Source organism: Pteronotus mesoamericanus, unplaced genomic scaffold (assembly GCF_021234165.1).
Source record: "Pteronotus mesoamericanus isolate MK-2021 breed Mesoamerican mustached bat unplaced genomic scaffold, CSHL_Meso_final contig_90, whole genome shotgun sequence".
Lineage (NCBI taxonomy): Eukaryota > Metazoa > Chordata > Mammalia > Chiroptera > Mormoopidae > Pteronotus > Pteronotus mesoamericanus.
The window spans coordinates 34,214,705-34,232,097 of record NW_026555277.1 but is presented as its reverse complement, the minus strand read 5'-3'; the positions used below and the strand labels follow the sequence as shown (position 1 = coordinate 34,232,097).

At 37.7% G+C, this 17,393-nt stretch overlaps 1 protein-coding gene across 1 annotated transcript; it reads right to left on the bottom strand.

Moving 5' to 3' along the window:
• Positions 1-14,590: 14,590 nt before the first annotated feature.
• Positions 14,591-16,555, bottom strand: KCNA4 (potassium voltage-gated channel subfamily A member 4). The gene has a single exon (XM_054586244.1). The coding sequence runs from the start codon at positions 16,553-16,555 to the stop codon at positions 14,591-14,593; it is 1,965 nt and encodes a 654-aa protein (XP_054442219.1).
• Positions 16,556-17,393: the final 838 nt, after the last annotated feature.

The following is a 17,393-nucleotide window of genomic DNA, read 5'->3' as shown; positions in this document are numbered from 1 at the left end:
AAAAGAAACTGAAGAAGAAGGAAGAGAATAAAGAAGCGAAAGAGGAGAAATGGGACTGAAGATAAAGCCTGGATCCTGTTATTAAATATCCTTTGATGAAATTACCATGAAACCCTTCATAAGCCATAGAGAAATTAGATAGTTTACGACAGTATGTCGTCTTTTGGACAAATGAAGGGCTTATAATGGTAGAGTTAAGAAAGATTAGAGAGCCAAAGGCAGGTCCTTTAGGTAAGAGAGAGATGATTAACCTGATCACCGTAAGTCAAATGAAAAGGTACAGGAGGAGTCTGCTTATAATAGGAGAGCAGAGCCCTGATGCATGTGACTCAGTTGGTTGGTCATTGTCTCACAAAGTGGAGGGTCATGGGTTCGGTTTCCAGTCCGGACACATGGCTGGGTTGCAGGTTCGCTCAGGGCACAAGCACTGTTTCTTTCCCTCTCTTTCTCCCTCCCTTGCCCTCTCTCTAAAAATAAATAAATAAATATGCTTTAATAGGAGAGCAGAGAACTAATATGAACCACTTTGTTATGAGCTGCTCAAGCGACATATATTATCTAAAACAATTTTCTACATGAATAGGCAAAGCTCAGGTCAACATATAGCCATTACATTATTGACTATATTTAAATGATTAATGTTTGTTAAACTGCAGAAAACAGCAAATGAATTATTTTCAAAATTTATTTCTTGCCCTGCTAGATTTATAACTAATATATTATATTATATTGGAAAAGACTGCATTACCTTTTAAAATTAAAGTCCCTTTATTAAAAACAAACAACTTTCTCTGGGAAACTAGCTTTATAAATAGTTTTTAAATATTTATTCATGAAGATATTTATCACAGTCTTATTTATAGTGAGAAAAAAAAGCAATCTAGAAAATATCCATCAGACTGGAATGAACAAGAAAACTGCACAGATTGATTCTACAGAATATGGTGAAGACACAAAATCATGGCAAAAAAATAAAAATAGAAAAACTGTACAGCAACACTAAGAAAAAGAGTGATATTATCTTCAGGGAAAAGCACAACTCAAATATAAATATGTTAGAATTAAAATGAGGTAGGATAAAGATGCTTATAGGGAAACAAGAATTAAAGTTAACAAATCACCTCCCCCCTGCATCCACCCCATTCTCTATTTTACATGTTGAGAACATAATAGGGTAATCTTTTAGTTAAAAAAAAAATTTAAATAACTCCCCCAGTCTTAATTACAATAACTGTTTTCTTTATAATCACATGCCATTATGGTTCTATATGATCATGATCCTATAGTCTGAAATACCAGCATGAGATAAATGCACTTTAGCAGTGCTTTATATATATAAAAGCATCCGCACAGCATCCACAAAAGCAACGGGTACATAATTTGGTCAGCTTCATCAATATAAAGGCACAGTTCAAATGCTTCCAGAACCTCTCACAACTGCTGGGCTGTGTGGGGTGCTGCACACCTCCCTTGAGTTTCCAATGTCATTAAGTAGCACAAGCCAAGTTAAATATGATGCGTATCTTCCACGAGCACAAAGACAAATGAAGACCCATTTCTCAGCTGTGTATGAGTCTCTTTTAAAACACTTCACACAAGTAAGAAGCATATACATGAGTCACTTTCCCCAATCTTGATTTGGACACAGACAAATAACCTAATGAGCCAAAATTACAGAAACATACAACTGCTTCTCCCAAACACTCAGTTGTCATATGATCTCCATTTCAAAGATGGATTGGGTACACTCTCCTAAAAAATAAAAATTCCCTTATTAAAATTAAACAGTCTTCTCAGAGAATGTGAGAAAAAAAATTTAAAAATATTAAAAAAAAGTCTCAGCACAAATATGTTCAAAGTACTGGAAGTGAAGGACAGCGACCACGTCTGTCCATCTATTAACTAATAGCTGGTAACAAAGGAGACAACCTAAATTAGCCACCCAGTCTTCCCTGGAAATCAACAGATTATTAATATGTGATAATATTAGCTTGGTAATGATAGTAATTATAAAACACTAGGTTTGTGTTAGAGTCACTAGCATAAACACATCAAGGTAAATTTTACTTATTCATTATTAATCTGACTACAAACTTCTTGCTCTTGTTGTCTGTTAGAAAACCAAAAATTGCCCATAATTATAACTTGCTTGTGGGCATAACAACAATGTCAAAATAAAAATTAAGAAGTATTTTATTTAATAACAAAATTTCCCATATCTCATTCCCAATTTTCCATTTGACTGTTCAGTGATAATGAATGTTTGGCAACTAATGCGATTTAAGACTGGAGGTATGGCGACAGTCAAGATCCTGGACTTCTGTTAAATGAAATTAAATTACTTAAGTTTTCTGTACTTTACATTAAATACCTTGGAGCTGCCTATAACACTGTTCTTGAATACCTGCCGTGGAACCATCTTTCCCATGAGAGCTTTATTACAAGATGTTTTTAATATTACTCTAGGAAGACTAAGATGTTTACTTCTTTGTGGCAAACAGTTGGGTTTTGATAAATAGCATGACCAGGTTGCGATATTGATACTTAGTGAAATAATGTAGGTTTGAAATTTTAAAAAGCAGCAAAACATGATTACTGAGAAATTGCTCTATATGACCAATGAAGAAAACAGAAATGTCTGTTTTGTGTGTTAATTTTCCAGGGGTCAATCTGCACAAATTATTAGTCTTTTCTATTTTTATGAAAAAGTTTTATTCTAATATAAATAAATAAATAAATAATGATTATTTAATGCCATAGACCCATCCATTTGATACCAGAAAAAGAGAAACCGAGAACCAAATTATAAGATCAAGATCTAAAATAATGGTTAACTAATTAGGGTAATATATTTATATTCAAATATGTACATAAGGAGACCTTTTCTCCTGAAAACATACTGCTTTTCCAGAGAGATAGGTTTTCAAATTGTCAAACTCTATTCTGAGAACATTAACACACAGACTCTTAGGCTATTTAGCATGTGATAGAGCCTTTTTATTTGAAGGCCCTAAATAGAGGTCATATTATATGGTAGAAATTTATTTAAAATCTCAGAAATGTAATCTATGTACTATAATATTACATTTCTAAATTACACCCACAAGTTAAGTATAGAACAATCTGATACATTTTCAATGCACTTGGCTTCCATTCAAGGACTTCTGAATGAACCACATAGAATGTCTTGGCATCCATTACTTCAGTCTCTTTCAGAAACTAAATAAATATATGTCCTACCATCTCCAATTTCCAATGTATAAAAAAAATTGTAAGTTATTTCCTCCTTCATACCATAAGAATGAGCAATTCAGCTACTTGCCTAAAAAGCTTTAAATATTAACTATATATTTGCTAATTTAGGCTAAAATATACATTCTCAAAATTTGCAAATACTTTTATTAAAAAATTGCAAAGAAAAGATCATCTTGGTTTTTAAAAATCACATCAGTAACGGTTTTATTTTCATTTAACATGCAGAATGTCATATTTCTAAGGCACAGGAATAGTTGCAGTTTGCTAAACTAAAAAAATTTTTAAATCCCACAAGATAATTGTTTTACAATTAAAGGTTTTTCCTGGCAGACTAGATAGCAATTGAAAATCCTCAAATTTAAAGAGAATCCAGGATGTTTGATACTAATGGCTTTAATGAATCAGAATTGAATCAATGGCTTCACGAAGCCAGACAATCAGCTTGGCTTTTTTTCCTCTTCACTGACTCGACCAATTGTTCGGTTTCAAGCAGAAACAACTTCAATTAAAGATAATTGTTGTTTGGTTTGAATGAAGACTAAAAGCTAGGGTCTCTAGTGCATATTCCCAAACACTCAGAAAACAAACAGTCCTTAAGATACATTTCATACAAGTCCAAGTTCTCCTTAAGAAGTTAAAGCTAGTTGAAGAGAGTTGAAAACGTTACAATATTTCAAACGTGAAAGCCTTAACTCCAAGAGAAAGAAATCAGACATCATCTTGAAAGCAAAGGGAAATCTGGGCAGACATCTATGGAATCTGATCAATACAGACAGAAGACACCTCAGAAAAATCTCCAACATCTCCTCTGCTGCCCTGACTCTGCCACGTAATTGATACAGTTTCATTTGACCTGCTTGAGTAGACATGTCCACACTAAAAAGAACAATCTTTTAAAAATTTATCCAAGAAAGGATCTCAGGTTTTTACTCAAGTCAAATTTAAATATATATATCATCAGTGACACTCATACCTTTCCCAAGGAGAAAGAGACAAATGGGCTTCAAAAAAAAAAAAAAAGTTTTTCTGGGGGCAGAAGATCTATGGTCCTGAAAAAAAACCCTACCTTGGAATAAAAAAATATGTGTATTGTTTACTGTTTCACAGATGTTGATTAGTTTCAGTCAAATCTGCTTCTCTCTCCTGCTTTCTGTTGTAATTAAATCACATACTATATACTCTTTGAAAGTACTGATTATTGTTATAGATCATTCAAGAATCATAAAAAAAACTGAATTGACAAGTTGAATTTAGTGCCATTTGCCAGGCAGTTTATACAGAAGCCATTCCGAAAATGAAGCACACTACAGAACATGAGACAAAATTTATTAAAAGTATGATTAAAGCATGATGGCCTGGCAATGCAGTTTCCAAGGAGAAACTAGACCATCACACATATAGATTTGGGAGAGGAAAAAAAGGTAATAATAATAAACAAGAATCCTGCTATTAGAAAAATGAGTCTTTTCATAACTCAGAAATCCTTCTACAAGGAGTGTGATTCTCTGAAGTGCTCACACATTTAGAGATTAGAAACACAGGCACAGCCCAGTCACCTAGCATGAGCTTAGCAAACATCTGTTGAAAAATAATTGGTAAAGGAAAAGAAGTCCATGCTCTCTTTTGATTCTAATTTTAGCCCTGGTGAGGCTCTAACAAACAGAACCTGAATTAAATGTGTCTCTTTCACAAGACCAAATAATTCTACCAACCTGCAAAGCGTTGTCATAAAACATTGCACTGTCTTTGAATTTCAACCCCTCTGGTCAGGGTTGAAGTCAGTCACAAAGGGACCAAACTAAAAATAGACTCGGATGAGTGAGAGGGCTGGAGCCTGCTTGCTCAGTCAGCTCCTCTTGCCAGCCATGCATGGAAAACTCAGGTGAGGTCTCATCACGTGTAGACATATTCCCTTAAGCAAATAAATGTAACAGTCAAAGCACAGCTTCAGTAGCCTAAGGAATATCGCAAGAGGCATTTCAAAGAAAATGTGTACACTGTATCTAACATGTTTGCAAAGCGAACAATAGTCAGAACCGTCTGCCCTTAATTTTCTTGATTAAATTCCTAATAACAACAGCGGCATCAGAGCAAGATTTTTGCTATTATACTCTCAGCTCATTCCACATGGGTAGTTTCTACACAGTAATAAAGCATCTGGGTGAAAAATGGAAAATATGCAACTAATCATCCAGCTGTTTCTAAAATCCCAGCTGTTCAGTAATAGGCAGAAAATACAAAGCATAACAACAGTACATAATAGAACCACATTGCAGGTGACTGTGGAAGCTTTCTGGGTACACACTCTCATGACCTGATTTCAAAAATGGGAAGACGTCTACCTGGATCCCACACAAAAAAGCTCTCCCTGAGAAATCCGTGAGCCTGGAAGGGCAGAAGCCTACCTGATCGGGGCTTTCATTGGGCGTAGCGAAGGTGAGTTGAGTGCAGCACGGTGAAGGAAGGTGAGGGTACTAAGCGTTTTACATGTCTATCTCTGTAGTTAAAAATAAAAAGCAACAGGCTTAATAACTGAGGGGAAAGATTAAAAATGGAAACTAGAAAGGAGGCCTTGGAACACTTTATTTTGAACAAGTTTATATTTGGTCAGAACTTATATTAGAAATCTTATACTTGGATTTCATTTCTAAATCCTTTCAGGGGTGCAGTGAAATTTTTCAAAGTCAAGTGACTTTCTGAATTTTTTTTTTTTTTTTTTGCAAACCTTGTAACACAACTACAGCTTTTCATAACTGAAATGAAAAAATGTTCCCAGCATGTAATTTTCAGCTTATTTTAGCAACGCGACGGCAAAATTTACCCCATGCTCGACTGATCTCCAACAGTGATACCACAGACAAACAAAAAGGAAAGGGTAATTCCTAAAGAGAGCCTCTCCCATCCAAAGATTCCAATCAGTCCCGTGAGGGAGTAAAAATAGCCTGGTGTCACAAGATGATTCACACCTTAAAATACTGCATGTTGCTTCACCCCCATGCTATCCAATCTAACCCTTCTTTCTCCACGGTTTCTCACGCTGCCTTGAAGCCTGTGAAGTATGTAGCTCCTGGTAGTGAAATGACACCCCAGCTCTGTGGATGAGCAGCAGCAGCTGAATCAGCAAGGAGTTCTAATTATGTGGTACAGATTTTATGATTTTCCCATTCCTCTAAGAATCGCACGCTGGCAATAACCAACATCATTCAGCCCTGTGTTGGTGGCCTGTACTCTCAGGGTTACAATTGGTGGGTTAATTCTGTCTTAGTTTGAATTCTGCATTAGAATAAGGGAAGAGGATGCATAGAGGTGCCCAAGTGATAATCTTTGGACGATGTGAAAGAATCCCTTGCTCCAAAGGGAAAGGTAGGTTTTATTCTTAATAAGACATATAGCTTTAATCCTCAATAGACTAACGGTTTTGTATGTGAGTGCTCTCAAAGACGAAGAGCAAAGGGAAGTAAGCTACTGGGACATAAATGTACACATGCCTACTAATTTTGGTACCAATACTAAGTGATCAATTAACTTTCCCAGATTCCCAGAATTAACAAAAGCTAATAGTTAGCATTATCCAATGTAGTAGTTTTTTAGACTGATCTAGCTATTTTTGCCATCAAATTAATGACTTCATTTAGGCATGACTCCTCACCCTTTGCCAACCTCCCTCCCACTCCTAATCCCCCAATTAGCTCTGATCCTCCTTATATTCTGTTGCTATTCCAGCAAAAAAAGCAGTTTACTAGCTTCTCATTTGCTGGATCAGACCTGGAGGAAAGAGGTCAAGAATTCTGAGAATATTTCTAGGAACCCAGAAGGAAAATCTGTCCTTAACATTCCTTCTCTGTCATCAAGGTTCTAGCATGGTATATATGCATTTCCCCACAGCATTTTTCATGTATATCAAAATCAGCTTCTAAACCAATTAACAGCAAATGTGGCAAAACAGGTTATCAAACAATCTTTCCATCTTCTAATCAATTGGTAGCCAAGCCTTCAACTCACTTTGTTTGAAGATAAAACATTAATGTCCACCAATTTAAATACAATCCACAAATTTAAATGTAATGTGGAAAAGCCAGGAAAAAGGAAGGAAAGGCAGAGATTTCATTATCATCTCAAAAAACCTGAATAAATGAATCATTACTTATGGGACACATTGCCCCCAAATAAATGGTTCTAAATATAGATAACAATCTCCAAATCTCATATTATTTTCTGAAAATATTGAATTAGAATACTCCTCAAGCTACTAGGATAGTGTGGAACTTATAGTGTCTAGTTTCTTATCAAAGCCATGTTACCATTAGGGAAAATTGCCCAAAAACTACAATCCACACTCCAATGTAATACTAACAATAACATCAGTGAGGAATGGAAAATAAATAAACATAAATCCTACTGCATTCCCTAGAGATTCCATCACCTCTTGATATATTTCAGTCCAGTGAGAGCTTCATTAATTATTTCCTAGCCTGCCTGATAGCAAATGAAAGCATCATTTGGATCATGATCCTTACCAGTTGAAGGAGGAAAAAAAAGACTTGCTCAGGTGCTATCAATACCATTAGTGTTCTCCAGGGAACCACCAATTTATTCAGTATGAGTGAATTAAGTTTATAAATAGAATAGCATGCATCCTCCAAGTTAACTAATGTAGCCCCTGTTATTGAGAGTGTTCAGATAAAGCTCTCGTCTCTAAGAGATATGGGATTTTCCAATTATTTTTAGTTTTGTGCATGAAGGGAGCGATATTGGAACATTTATCACAAAATCCAACAATAACTTGAGACTTTTTACTGCTGGAATGGAACCTAAGAGAATTAAGGAAGTCATATCAAACAACAACTATAACAAAAATGCAGAAAGATAATGATTTCAAGTAAGTTTATTTCTGGAGAGCACAAAATAGATTTATTGAGCCAGATAGTCTAGTTTCTGTGCTATATGTGTCCTTTATATATTGGGAATAATATCCATGAAAAATAAACATTGCAATATTCCATAAAACATAAAAATTAACCTTTCCTGGGAATGAAACTCTCTATTTCTTTTTACTATGGAATGTTTCAGATTTGCTCTAATACTACCGTGGTAATGTGGTATAAAAATCCAATTTAGAGTGCAAAGAAAGATTTTTCAGTCCTTAAGTCTCACAATTTTTCCCAACACATGGGAATTATACACTTTTACTATACTTCAAGAGGTCTCTTTCAATGCCTTCGGCCATTCATTTTCCTTATCTATCTTTTGACAGAATGAAGGAAGAATATGAACACAATGACATATATAAACATATGAAAAATATTAATATTGACTATGGAAAATATCTACTATGGATAATATTAATCTACTTTTTTTAAAACAAATATAATTCTTTGGCTCAGCATTGGTATAACTTTCATCAACATCCACAGGGCATATTTAACTGTTTTGACTGATTTAAGACATGACTGACCTCTCAATAGCCAGTAGCTTCAGAACCTACGGATAAAAATGCCATTGTGCTCTTTGGCTTTAAAAATATGCCCCTGAGCTACAGAATCATAAAAAAAAATCCAAGTACATATCCACATAATGCCAATAAATGGAAAAAACAAGCATATTTTCCGTATTTTTAAGTATTCCTATTTAATTAGCATTAAAACCAATGATAAGGTAAGTTGGAAATTTTAACTTGTGTATTCATTCAGTTACTTACTTCTGCTTTATGTCACTCACCACAATAGTTACCTCTTGGTTAACTCTACTAATGGTGAAGAGCCGTGAAAAAGGTTACTCCTAAATCCTTCATATTTCCTTCTGTTATACATGACACATTGATGTGAACAACACACTTGGCTTCCCAGTTAGATTTCACTCGGCTTTCTACTTTTAGTATATGTGTTGTTTCTTTGTACTGTATTGTTTTCTTTTTATAATATTACATTTTCTAGACTGGCTGTTTAATGGGAGACAATAGTTCTGTGCCTGAATAAAGCTAACCTAAGATGAGACACTACTTGTGGGAAATCTATACAACAAATAATTTGCAGATCAGGAAGCAAATGTTGACTGTGGATCAACTATCAGAATCATTTCACTCTGGATACTCTGGATGCAAATCTATCTTCCAAGATACCAGTAACAGCAGATGGGTCAGATATTAACTGGATGTCAACAACACTATGATCAATAAATGTGTTAATACCTGTTCCTAAACAAAGGCCAGACACTTTACTTAGGATAGTATTTGCTTTACACATCTATTCCTATACCAATCCCACCATCTGAAAGGGGGTGCTGGAGTTCCACTTAGAGCCACACTTATAAAATATATGCTATGTTCTTCAAAGCACCCAATTCATGTTTTAGGATTAGTTTATTTACCCATAAATAAAGCAACCATATTTTCCAGACCTCAAATTATGCCACATGGTCTAATATATATTAGCATACTTTTTGTGAAGAAGATACTATAAGAAATTGGGACAGCTATGGAAATAGAAAACCGAGTAAGAAATAAAACTTTTATAACAGTCCTAATCTTAATTTACATTTCAGAAGTACATATTCCCATTCAATGCAAAAACAGCTCTGCTTCCTCCAATCTTGAACACAAATCACTCCATCAACCTTCTTTCAAATAGGAATGCTAATCTCCCTACTAGAAAGTAAGATTATCTTCTAACCTGTACTGGTTACATTGATCTGGAAGACCCTGTGCTTTGAGTCAAGTTTCTTTGCAGGCAGGAAAACCAAGAGGTACCTTTTGTCCACAAATGTCCCTTTGCAAATGTCCCTTGTAGAATTCAGAATGACTTTTGGGTCAGGAAGATTTCCTGGAACAGGCCCCTTTGTCACTGAATGACAACCCGTAATCATTCTAAACTGTATCAATGAAAAAAAATATATAAAGACAGGTGTTATACTTTGTTCCTTGTACATGAGCATATCATATGTTCACTTAAAAGCATGTAAACCAAACCCAGGTGTCGTTTCCCACTTTACCTACAAATAGCTGCAATGTTAGTAGCTGAAGATGCATCACAGTCCTGAAAGCCAACAATGGGGAACACCATTTCTGATTCTCTTGGCATGTGGGGCACTACTGTTTAGGACTCCAGTACAAATAAAAATAATTTTCTGCTAGCTAATTGTTGATTTTCTACAAAATAAAAAAAAATACATATATATCTTAACTTAGATGTTTCTTATTCATCTTTGGACTCTATTTCAACACCTGCTTAATGAAAAGACTTTTCACAAAACTTCAGCGATCCTGTTTAAAACAAATTTGACAGGGAAAGTAGTAGCACTTGTGAACTACTACATGTGTCTAAGCATCAGATGAGATTTCCAGCACAAGCTGGAACATTCTGTTTGCTGACAAGCCTGCACTATACCAAAGCCAGAAATCAAAATGTTTACTTACCAAATTTTAGCATTTGTATTCAAATGAGGACTGCTGAGTTTTGTTGTTGTTGTTGTTGTTGTTGTTTTGTTTTCTTTTTTAAGTGAATCCCTTCCCTTTAGAAGTTGTCAGAATAAAGAGCTTCAAAGTCCACTTGTTCATTCAGTTTAGTTTGCATGCTAAAAACTCAATCTTAAACTCCTGGTACTGCATTTAACTTAACAGTAGAGCTTTAAAACTGTTTTGTCCTTGCTGCCTAACTATAAAACCAAGGCTGCATGACTTGAGGAGCACTTAGAAAATAGTAGGAAGCAAGTGATAATATAGCCCAATAGCCTGATTTTATATTAAACAAACAAAAACTGAGAAAGATGAAAGATGTGCCTGTGGTCAACAAGCCAGCGCTTGTCTCCTAGACCAGCTCTTATTCTTCCAGCATGGAAGAGCACCCTTCTCTCAGAGATTATAGGAATATTCAGTCCTCCTCTCTTCTCTATAACCGTTATGCATAACTCTTTCCTTTTCAAGCAGTTTCAAGAGAGAAAAATGCATCCACCCCTGAAAACTTTTTGGTTAAAACAACTCTCAAATATGGTACTTTTGGTAACATGTCTTATCGTCTGGAAGGCAACTAAAGGATCCCAGATCCCAAAAATTCATCTTTAAATGGGTCACTTCTCTTTGATCTTACAACCAAACGTGCATGGTGGTCTCTAAGGAGATGAAGTTGCCTCAATTAGTTACAAATTGGCCCTGGAAGCATATATCTCAATATAAAATAATCACAAATGGTGCTAATGCATTTGGCCTCACTCTCACTTGGAAAAAAATGCTATCAATCCGTAACTGCACTGAGGACTCTACCTTCACACATTCTCTGTAAGAGAAGTGTTCTCTACAGAAGTGTTCCTATATAAGTCTTGAGAGCTTAAACGCTTCCTTCTCTGGGTGGAATCAAGATCCAGACATTCTAAAATTAATGCATCTTGCAAAAAAACAAAAACAAAAACAAATATACACTTAGTGATACCCTAATATTTGGTTTGAAAACCCATGACTTCTTGATTCTTCTACCCTTAAGAAAACTATATAAGATAAAGAATAACTCCAGGATCCCCAAATGACTATGTTTTCCTGGATTCTCAGAATTATTAATTCTAAAACATGTCAATTAAAGGTAACATAACTTTTCAGATTTAAAAATACATTGTAGAAACAATGAAATACATTTTCCCCTCCAAACATAGCCGAGCCATTGCTATTGTTATTACAGAATGTTCAATAAACATCCAATGCTGGAAAGCATGTATTTAAACTATTTTAACATATAATCTGACCTCGTTGGGTACAGCAAATGAGAGGTGGTACCTTCCCCACAGGGTCAACTTTCATACCATTAGATGCCTAGAATCATCCCCCAAAAGAAGAAACTTCAGCAGTTATTTAATGATAGACTACCTTGTGTGTCTGCAAATGAACTTCTTGTAAGGAGCCCAAAATTAAAGAAATTAGCCATGATTTTCACGACATCCTAACAAAGCAGATGTAACTCATGGGTTCTATATCCCCTTTCTCCTAGAGAAAGATTAAGCAATTTAGACATAAGATCAGACATTTATATGGAACTTATTTCAGAGTTTTCACATGTCCTCATTTGCTTTTCCCAAACAACTGATGTTAACACATGCTTTATGTGCCCTTTTTTACTATTGAGAAAACTGGGTGCAGAGATTAACAGGGTGAATTTTACAAATGAGTGATGACCAACCTAAACAGCCTTATGGCTAGTCTAATGCTTGTTATATTTTTGCTCCTAATCCAAAATATATTATAATGCCATTTTGAAGTCTTGTTACAAGATGCCATTTCCTTGTTTTGTCACTCTCTATTGTCCACTAGAGATCTTTGAGGGTGTCCAACCCCTGGCCCAGGGGCTACATGCAGCTCAGGATGGCTATAAATGTGGCCCAGCACAAAAGTGTAAATTTACTTAAAACATTATGAGATTTTTGTGTGTATGTGATTACATGTCACGATGTATTTAATATGTGGCCCAAGATAACTCTTCTCCTTCCAGTGCGGATCAGAGACACCAAAAGGTTGGACAGCCCTGGCACATCCAATCAATTCTTCTGCTTGTTGCCTTTCATTCTCCAAAGGCGTTCTCAAGAGGTGTTTCCCTGTAAGTGGTAGGGAAGGGATGGGGAGAAGGAAGGAGCTTTGCCTTTAAACCTAACAGTGGATTAACTTTGAATTTCAAATACCATTAAAAGAGATTTTTATCAAATGAAGACCTAGGATTAAAAAGCTTGAGAAAAGCTATTTCTAGGTCTTTTTCCCCCCCAAGTTCACATTTGTCAGAATTTGTTCTGTACTGAGATACCCTGCATAATATCTTTTCCCCAAACACCAGGACACCAACTTCATAAAGAACAGAAGTTGAAGAAATATTAGAGAGAATAAGGCCTATTATGTATTCTGACTTTGCTAACCTATATCCCATTATAATTTCATAGTGCAAATCCAATCACTAGCTGTTACCTCACATTCTAGAACACCTTGTCTTGAGTTAAATGCTTATGTGTCATAAATTCCTTTAACAAATATAATAATGATGTTGAAACCAAATGTTTTGACACAATTCTTTCTTATACCAATGTTAGCAAATTGAATGCCAGATTCTGATGTGAATCCCCAAACTCTGCACAAAGAAATAAACTTAGTAAATCTAGCACTTATGTTGCACATTTAATGGAAAGCTCTTAAACCATAATCATTCTAGCTGCCAAGCATCTTACTTCTTCAAGAATTCTTTCAGTGCATGCATTAGCTTTGGTTAAATTATTCTGGATTTAAAGGCAGAATATTTAAAATAGGATGGTTTCAGAAGCATCATTGTAACAGACTGATTTCAAAAGACTCAGTTGCTAAACTTGACATCATAGCCCCTTTGCAGATCAGTTATTTAGATTTTAAAAAAGAAGGGTGCTGTTATCTTGTGCTGTTATCTGCGTGGCATTTAGTCTCACACAAAGAAAAGAAGAGAACAATAAAATAAGACTAAGAAATCATTGTTCCAATGATTGTCATTGAACTGTTACATTAGTAAACATTCACAGTATGAAGTCTGTCTCAATCTCCAGCATATAAAGTAGTGCAAAAAAAAAAAAAAAACCAAAAGATTCCAGTCCCAGTATCTGTGAACAAAACTTGTTACATTTTTCTCCGATGTCATTTCTTGCATATTGTTAGGCATTTGCTCTCACAACCTCCTAAAATTAATAACAAAATATAATCAATTTCTAAAGGCCCCTGCAGCCTTTTTAAAAGTTAATTTCCAGTTAAAAATAAACTTTAATTAAATCCAAGATAAAATTGCGACCTATATTCTATTAAATAACTCACTTTCTTTTTTTTCTACACAGTAATTCTTACAATTTTTAAAAAACAACTCTGGAATCCAAAGACATGAGATGCTATTAAAGCACTGATAAATGACTGTTCCAATTCATTAGTTCTTACATAGTAAATACTTCAAATGCCAACTTTTCCCATCACTGCACGATCACTAACAATGTTGACAATTTACTTACACATACACACGCGCACGCAGCACACACACAAACACACACATTCTCTCCATGGGACCATCTTTACTTTTAACGTCTTTTCCAGTTAATGTGCAAAATTCTTGCATTCTAATAAAAAATATAAAGATCGGTTTGCTCCTATTTAAGCCTCCCTCTTCTCCAAGATATATCATTTATTCAATATGTAATACAAGTTTAGTAACAATTATGCCACATATACCCATTAAATGGTGTACTACTGTATGCATTGGATTCATTTGCATATTTCATTTTCGTAACTGGACTCTTTATGCATAAATATATTTGGAGATGCTGGGGTTGGGGCGAGGGGGCAGTGGCAGACGGAGAGCTAGATTCACACATCGGTCTCCACAGCCTTCGCGTTGGAACAGTTGTTTTTCTCTGTCTCACTGTCATCCCCCTTTCCCTGACACTTCTCCTTTGCACAGAGAGATTCCTTAACTCCTTCTTCCATCTCTAGATACTCTGACTTGTCTCCCAGGGAGGAAGAAGTAGAGCTCCGAAATTTCTTCAGCAAATTAGAAGGGAGGTACGGGCAACTGACCGCATTTTGTGTCAGCTGTGACTGTTCCTCGTTTTCGGTCTCTCTGTGGTAGAAATAGTTAAAGTTAGAGACAATCACTGGCACTGGCAAAGCAATGGTTAAGACACCCGCTATGGCACACAGGGACCCCACGATCTTGCCCCCCACAGTGATGGGCTTCATGTCCCCATAGCCCACAGTCGTCATGGTCACCACAGCCCACCAAAATGCATCTGGGATGCTTTGGAAATGGGTAGTAGGCTCATCCGCTTCCGCAAAATACACAGCGCTGGAGAACAGGATGACGCCGATAAAGAGGAAGAAGATGAGAAGGCCGAGTTCACGCATGCTGGCTCTGAGGGTGTGGCCCAGGATCTGCAGGCCTTTGGAGTGCCTGGAGAGCTTGAAGATCCGGAACACTCGGACCAAACGAATGATCCTGAGGATGGCAAAGGACATGGCCTGCTGCTGCTGACCGCTGCCACTCCCCTGCTGCTGGGCCAGGTCTGTGCCCAGTGTGATGAAGTAAGGCAGAATGGAGACAATGTCAATGATGTTCATGATGTTTTTGAAGAAGAGGGCTTGGCTGGGACAAGCAAAGCAGCGAACCACAAACTCAAAGGAAAACCAAACAATGCAGACCGTCTCCACGATGAAGAAGGGGTCGTTGAATATCGTGTGCCCTGAGTTCTCCAGGTGGGGGGCCGAGGTGTCATTCAACAACCCACTGTGCCCGCCCGCACTCAGAGCCATGATGAGATCCCTGTCATCCCGAAACTCAGGCAAGGTTTCCAGGCAGAAAATAACAATGGAGATCAAGATGACCAGGACGGAGACGATGGCTATGCCCCTTGCCGGACTGGAGCTCTCTGGGTACTCAAAGAGAAGCCAAATCTGCTTTTTAAACTCATTCTCTGGCAAGGCCCTGTCTTCCTCCTCTCTCACAAAGCCCTCGTCCTCCCGAAACTTGAGCAGGGCCTCCTCTCCCAGCTGATAGAACTTCACCTCTTCAGTGAAGATATCACAGGGGACATTGACTGGCCTCTTCAGGCGGCCTCCTGACTGATAATAATACAAGATGGCATCAAAGCTAGGCCTGTTCCTGTCAAAAAAGTACTCATTACGCAAAGGGTCAAAGTACTGAGTCCTCTTCTCAGGGTCCCCCAACAAGGTCTCTGGAAACTGGGCCAAGGTTTTCATCTGGGTCTCAAAGCGTAGGCCTGACACATTTATCACGACACGTTCACAGCAGTCACTGTAGCGAACTGAACTATAGCCACCACCGCCCCCCTCATCCTGAGGCAGCAGGTCCGTGTAGGAACACTCATCGCCACGGTCATCTTCACTATAGTAAAACCTTCCCTCCTCTTCCTCCTCTTCCTCCACCTCCTCCTCCTCCTCCTCTTCCTCACTCAGCTCCCTCAGGATCTTCTCCTCAGAGCCACTGGGCATCAGGTCGGTGCAATGAGGAAAGCTGCTCTGGCGGTGGTGGGCTTTCTTCTTCTCAGGCTGCTGTCGCCTCCTCTTCCGACTCCGTCGGCTGCTCTGAGGATCGTGGGAGGTGCAGGCTCCACGAGACTGGTGGTGGTGGTGGGAGCCCCCTCCAGACCCCCCGCTGCCTTCCACGGCGGCTGTGGCGGCTGCAACAGCTGCTGCCGCTGCTGCCCTTGAGTGAGCGAGCCTCTCCCGCTCCCTGGCCCGGGCCTGGGCCGCATAACCATAAGGCATGTGACTGTTGCACCCTGAGCTTTCCGCACTCACCATTGCAACCTCCATGGTGGTGGTTTTTGGAAATGGCTGGTTCCAGTTGTGGAAGAAGAAAGAAAAATAGGGCAGCTTTTTTTCTCACCAAAGTAAGGTAAGTTTGGAACGCTTAAGCAGATTGCTTGGAAGACTAAGGATATTTTCAGTCCAACTTTGCATTTTCTGTTTTTAAATCAGCACGCCCCATGCTCTGTCTTCCCAGGGATTCAGCATTGCTCTCCAGAGCTTGGCCGGTCTAGATAAAGAGTCTAGCACTCTCCAGCCTAAGTCAGTTAACGTTGGGGCCTCCCAAACACCTGTTTTGGGGTAGATGTTCAAATTTGGAAATACATCTAGGATGTGGTCGGTGATGACGCAGCTAGATTCAAAGGCAGCACTTCTCTGACAGCTAGCAGTTGTGCCTAGAAAATGGGATATATTTTTCTGCCATGGAAACTGTCCAAAGTTCAGTCCATCAAATTTAAATAAAATGCAAATAAGCCTTTAGTCTTAGCACTTGCCTTCCAGTGACTGCTTGACCCATGTTAACATGAGACTTGAAGTATGGCCAGCCATTGCTGCTCAGACCTATCAGGATGCTTCTCCAGGCTCCCCCCTTAAGATCATCACAGGCTTCCTGGACCCAGGGGCAATGCCAGGCTATAGATAGAGGCAAAGACCTTGGGAGGTAGAAAAGGTGCAAGATGAGGTGTCAGCAGGGGCAAACCCAGCTCTGAGGTCTCCATAGAAATCAAGGAAATGCAGAGCATCCTTCAGCTAAAATCATGCAGAAGAAGCACTTCACCTGAAAAAGGAAGGAAAACAAGCATAGAAGAAAAATAAAAAGAAGAATCAAATCATAAAAAGCAAA

Bases quoted from the DNA above. Each gene is read 5' to 3' on its own strand.
- KCNA4 (XM_054586244.1), bottom strand. From the start codon at position 16,555: ATGGAGGTTGCAATGGTGAGTGCGGAAAGCTCAGGGTGCAACAGTCAC.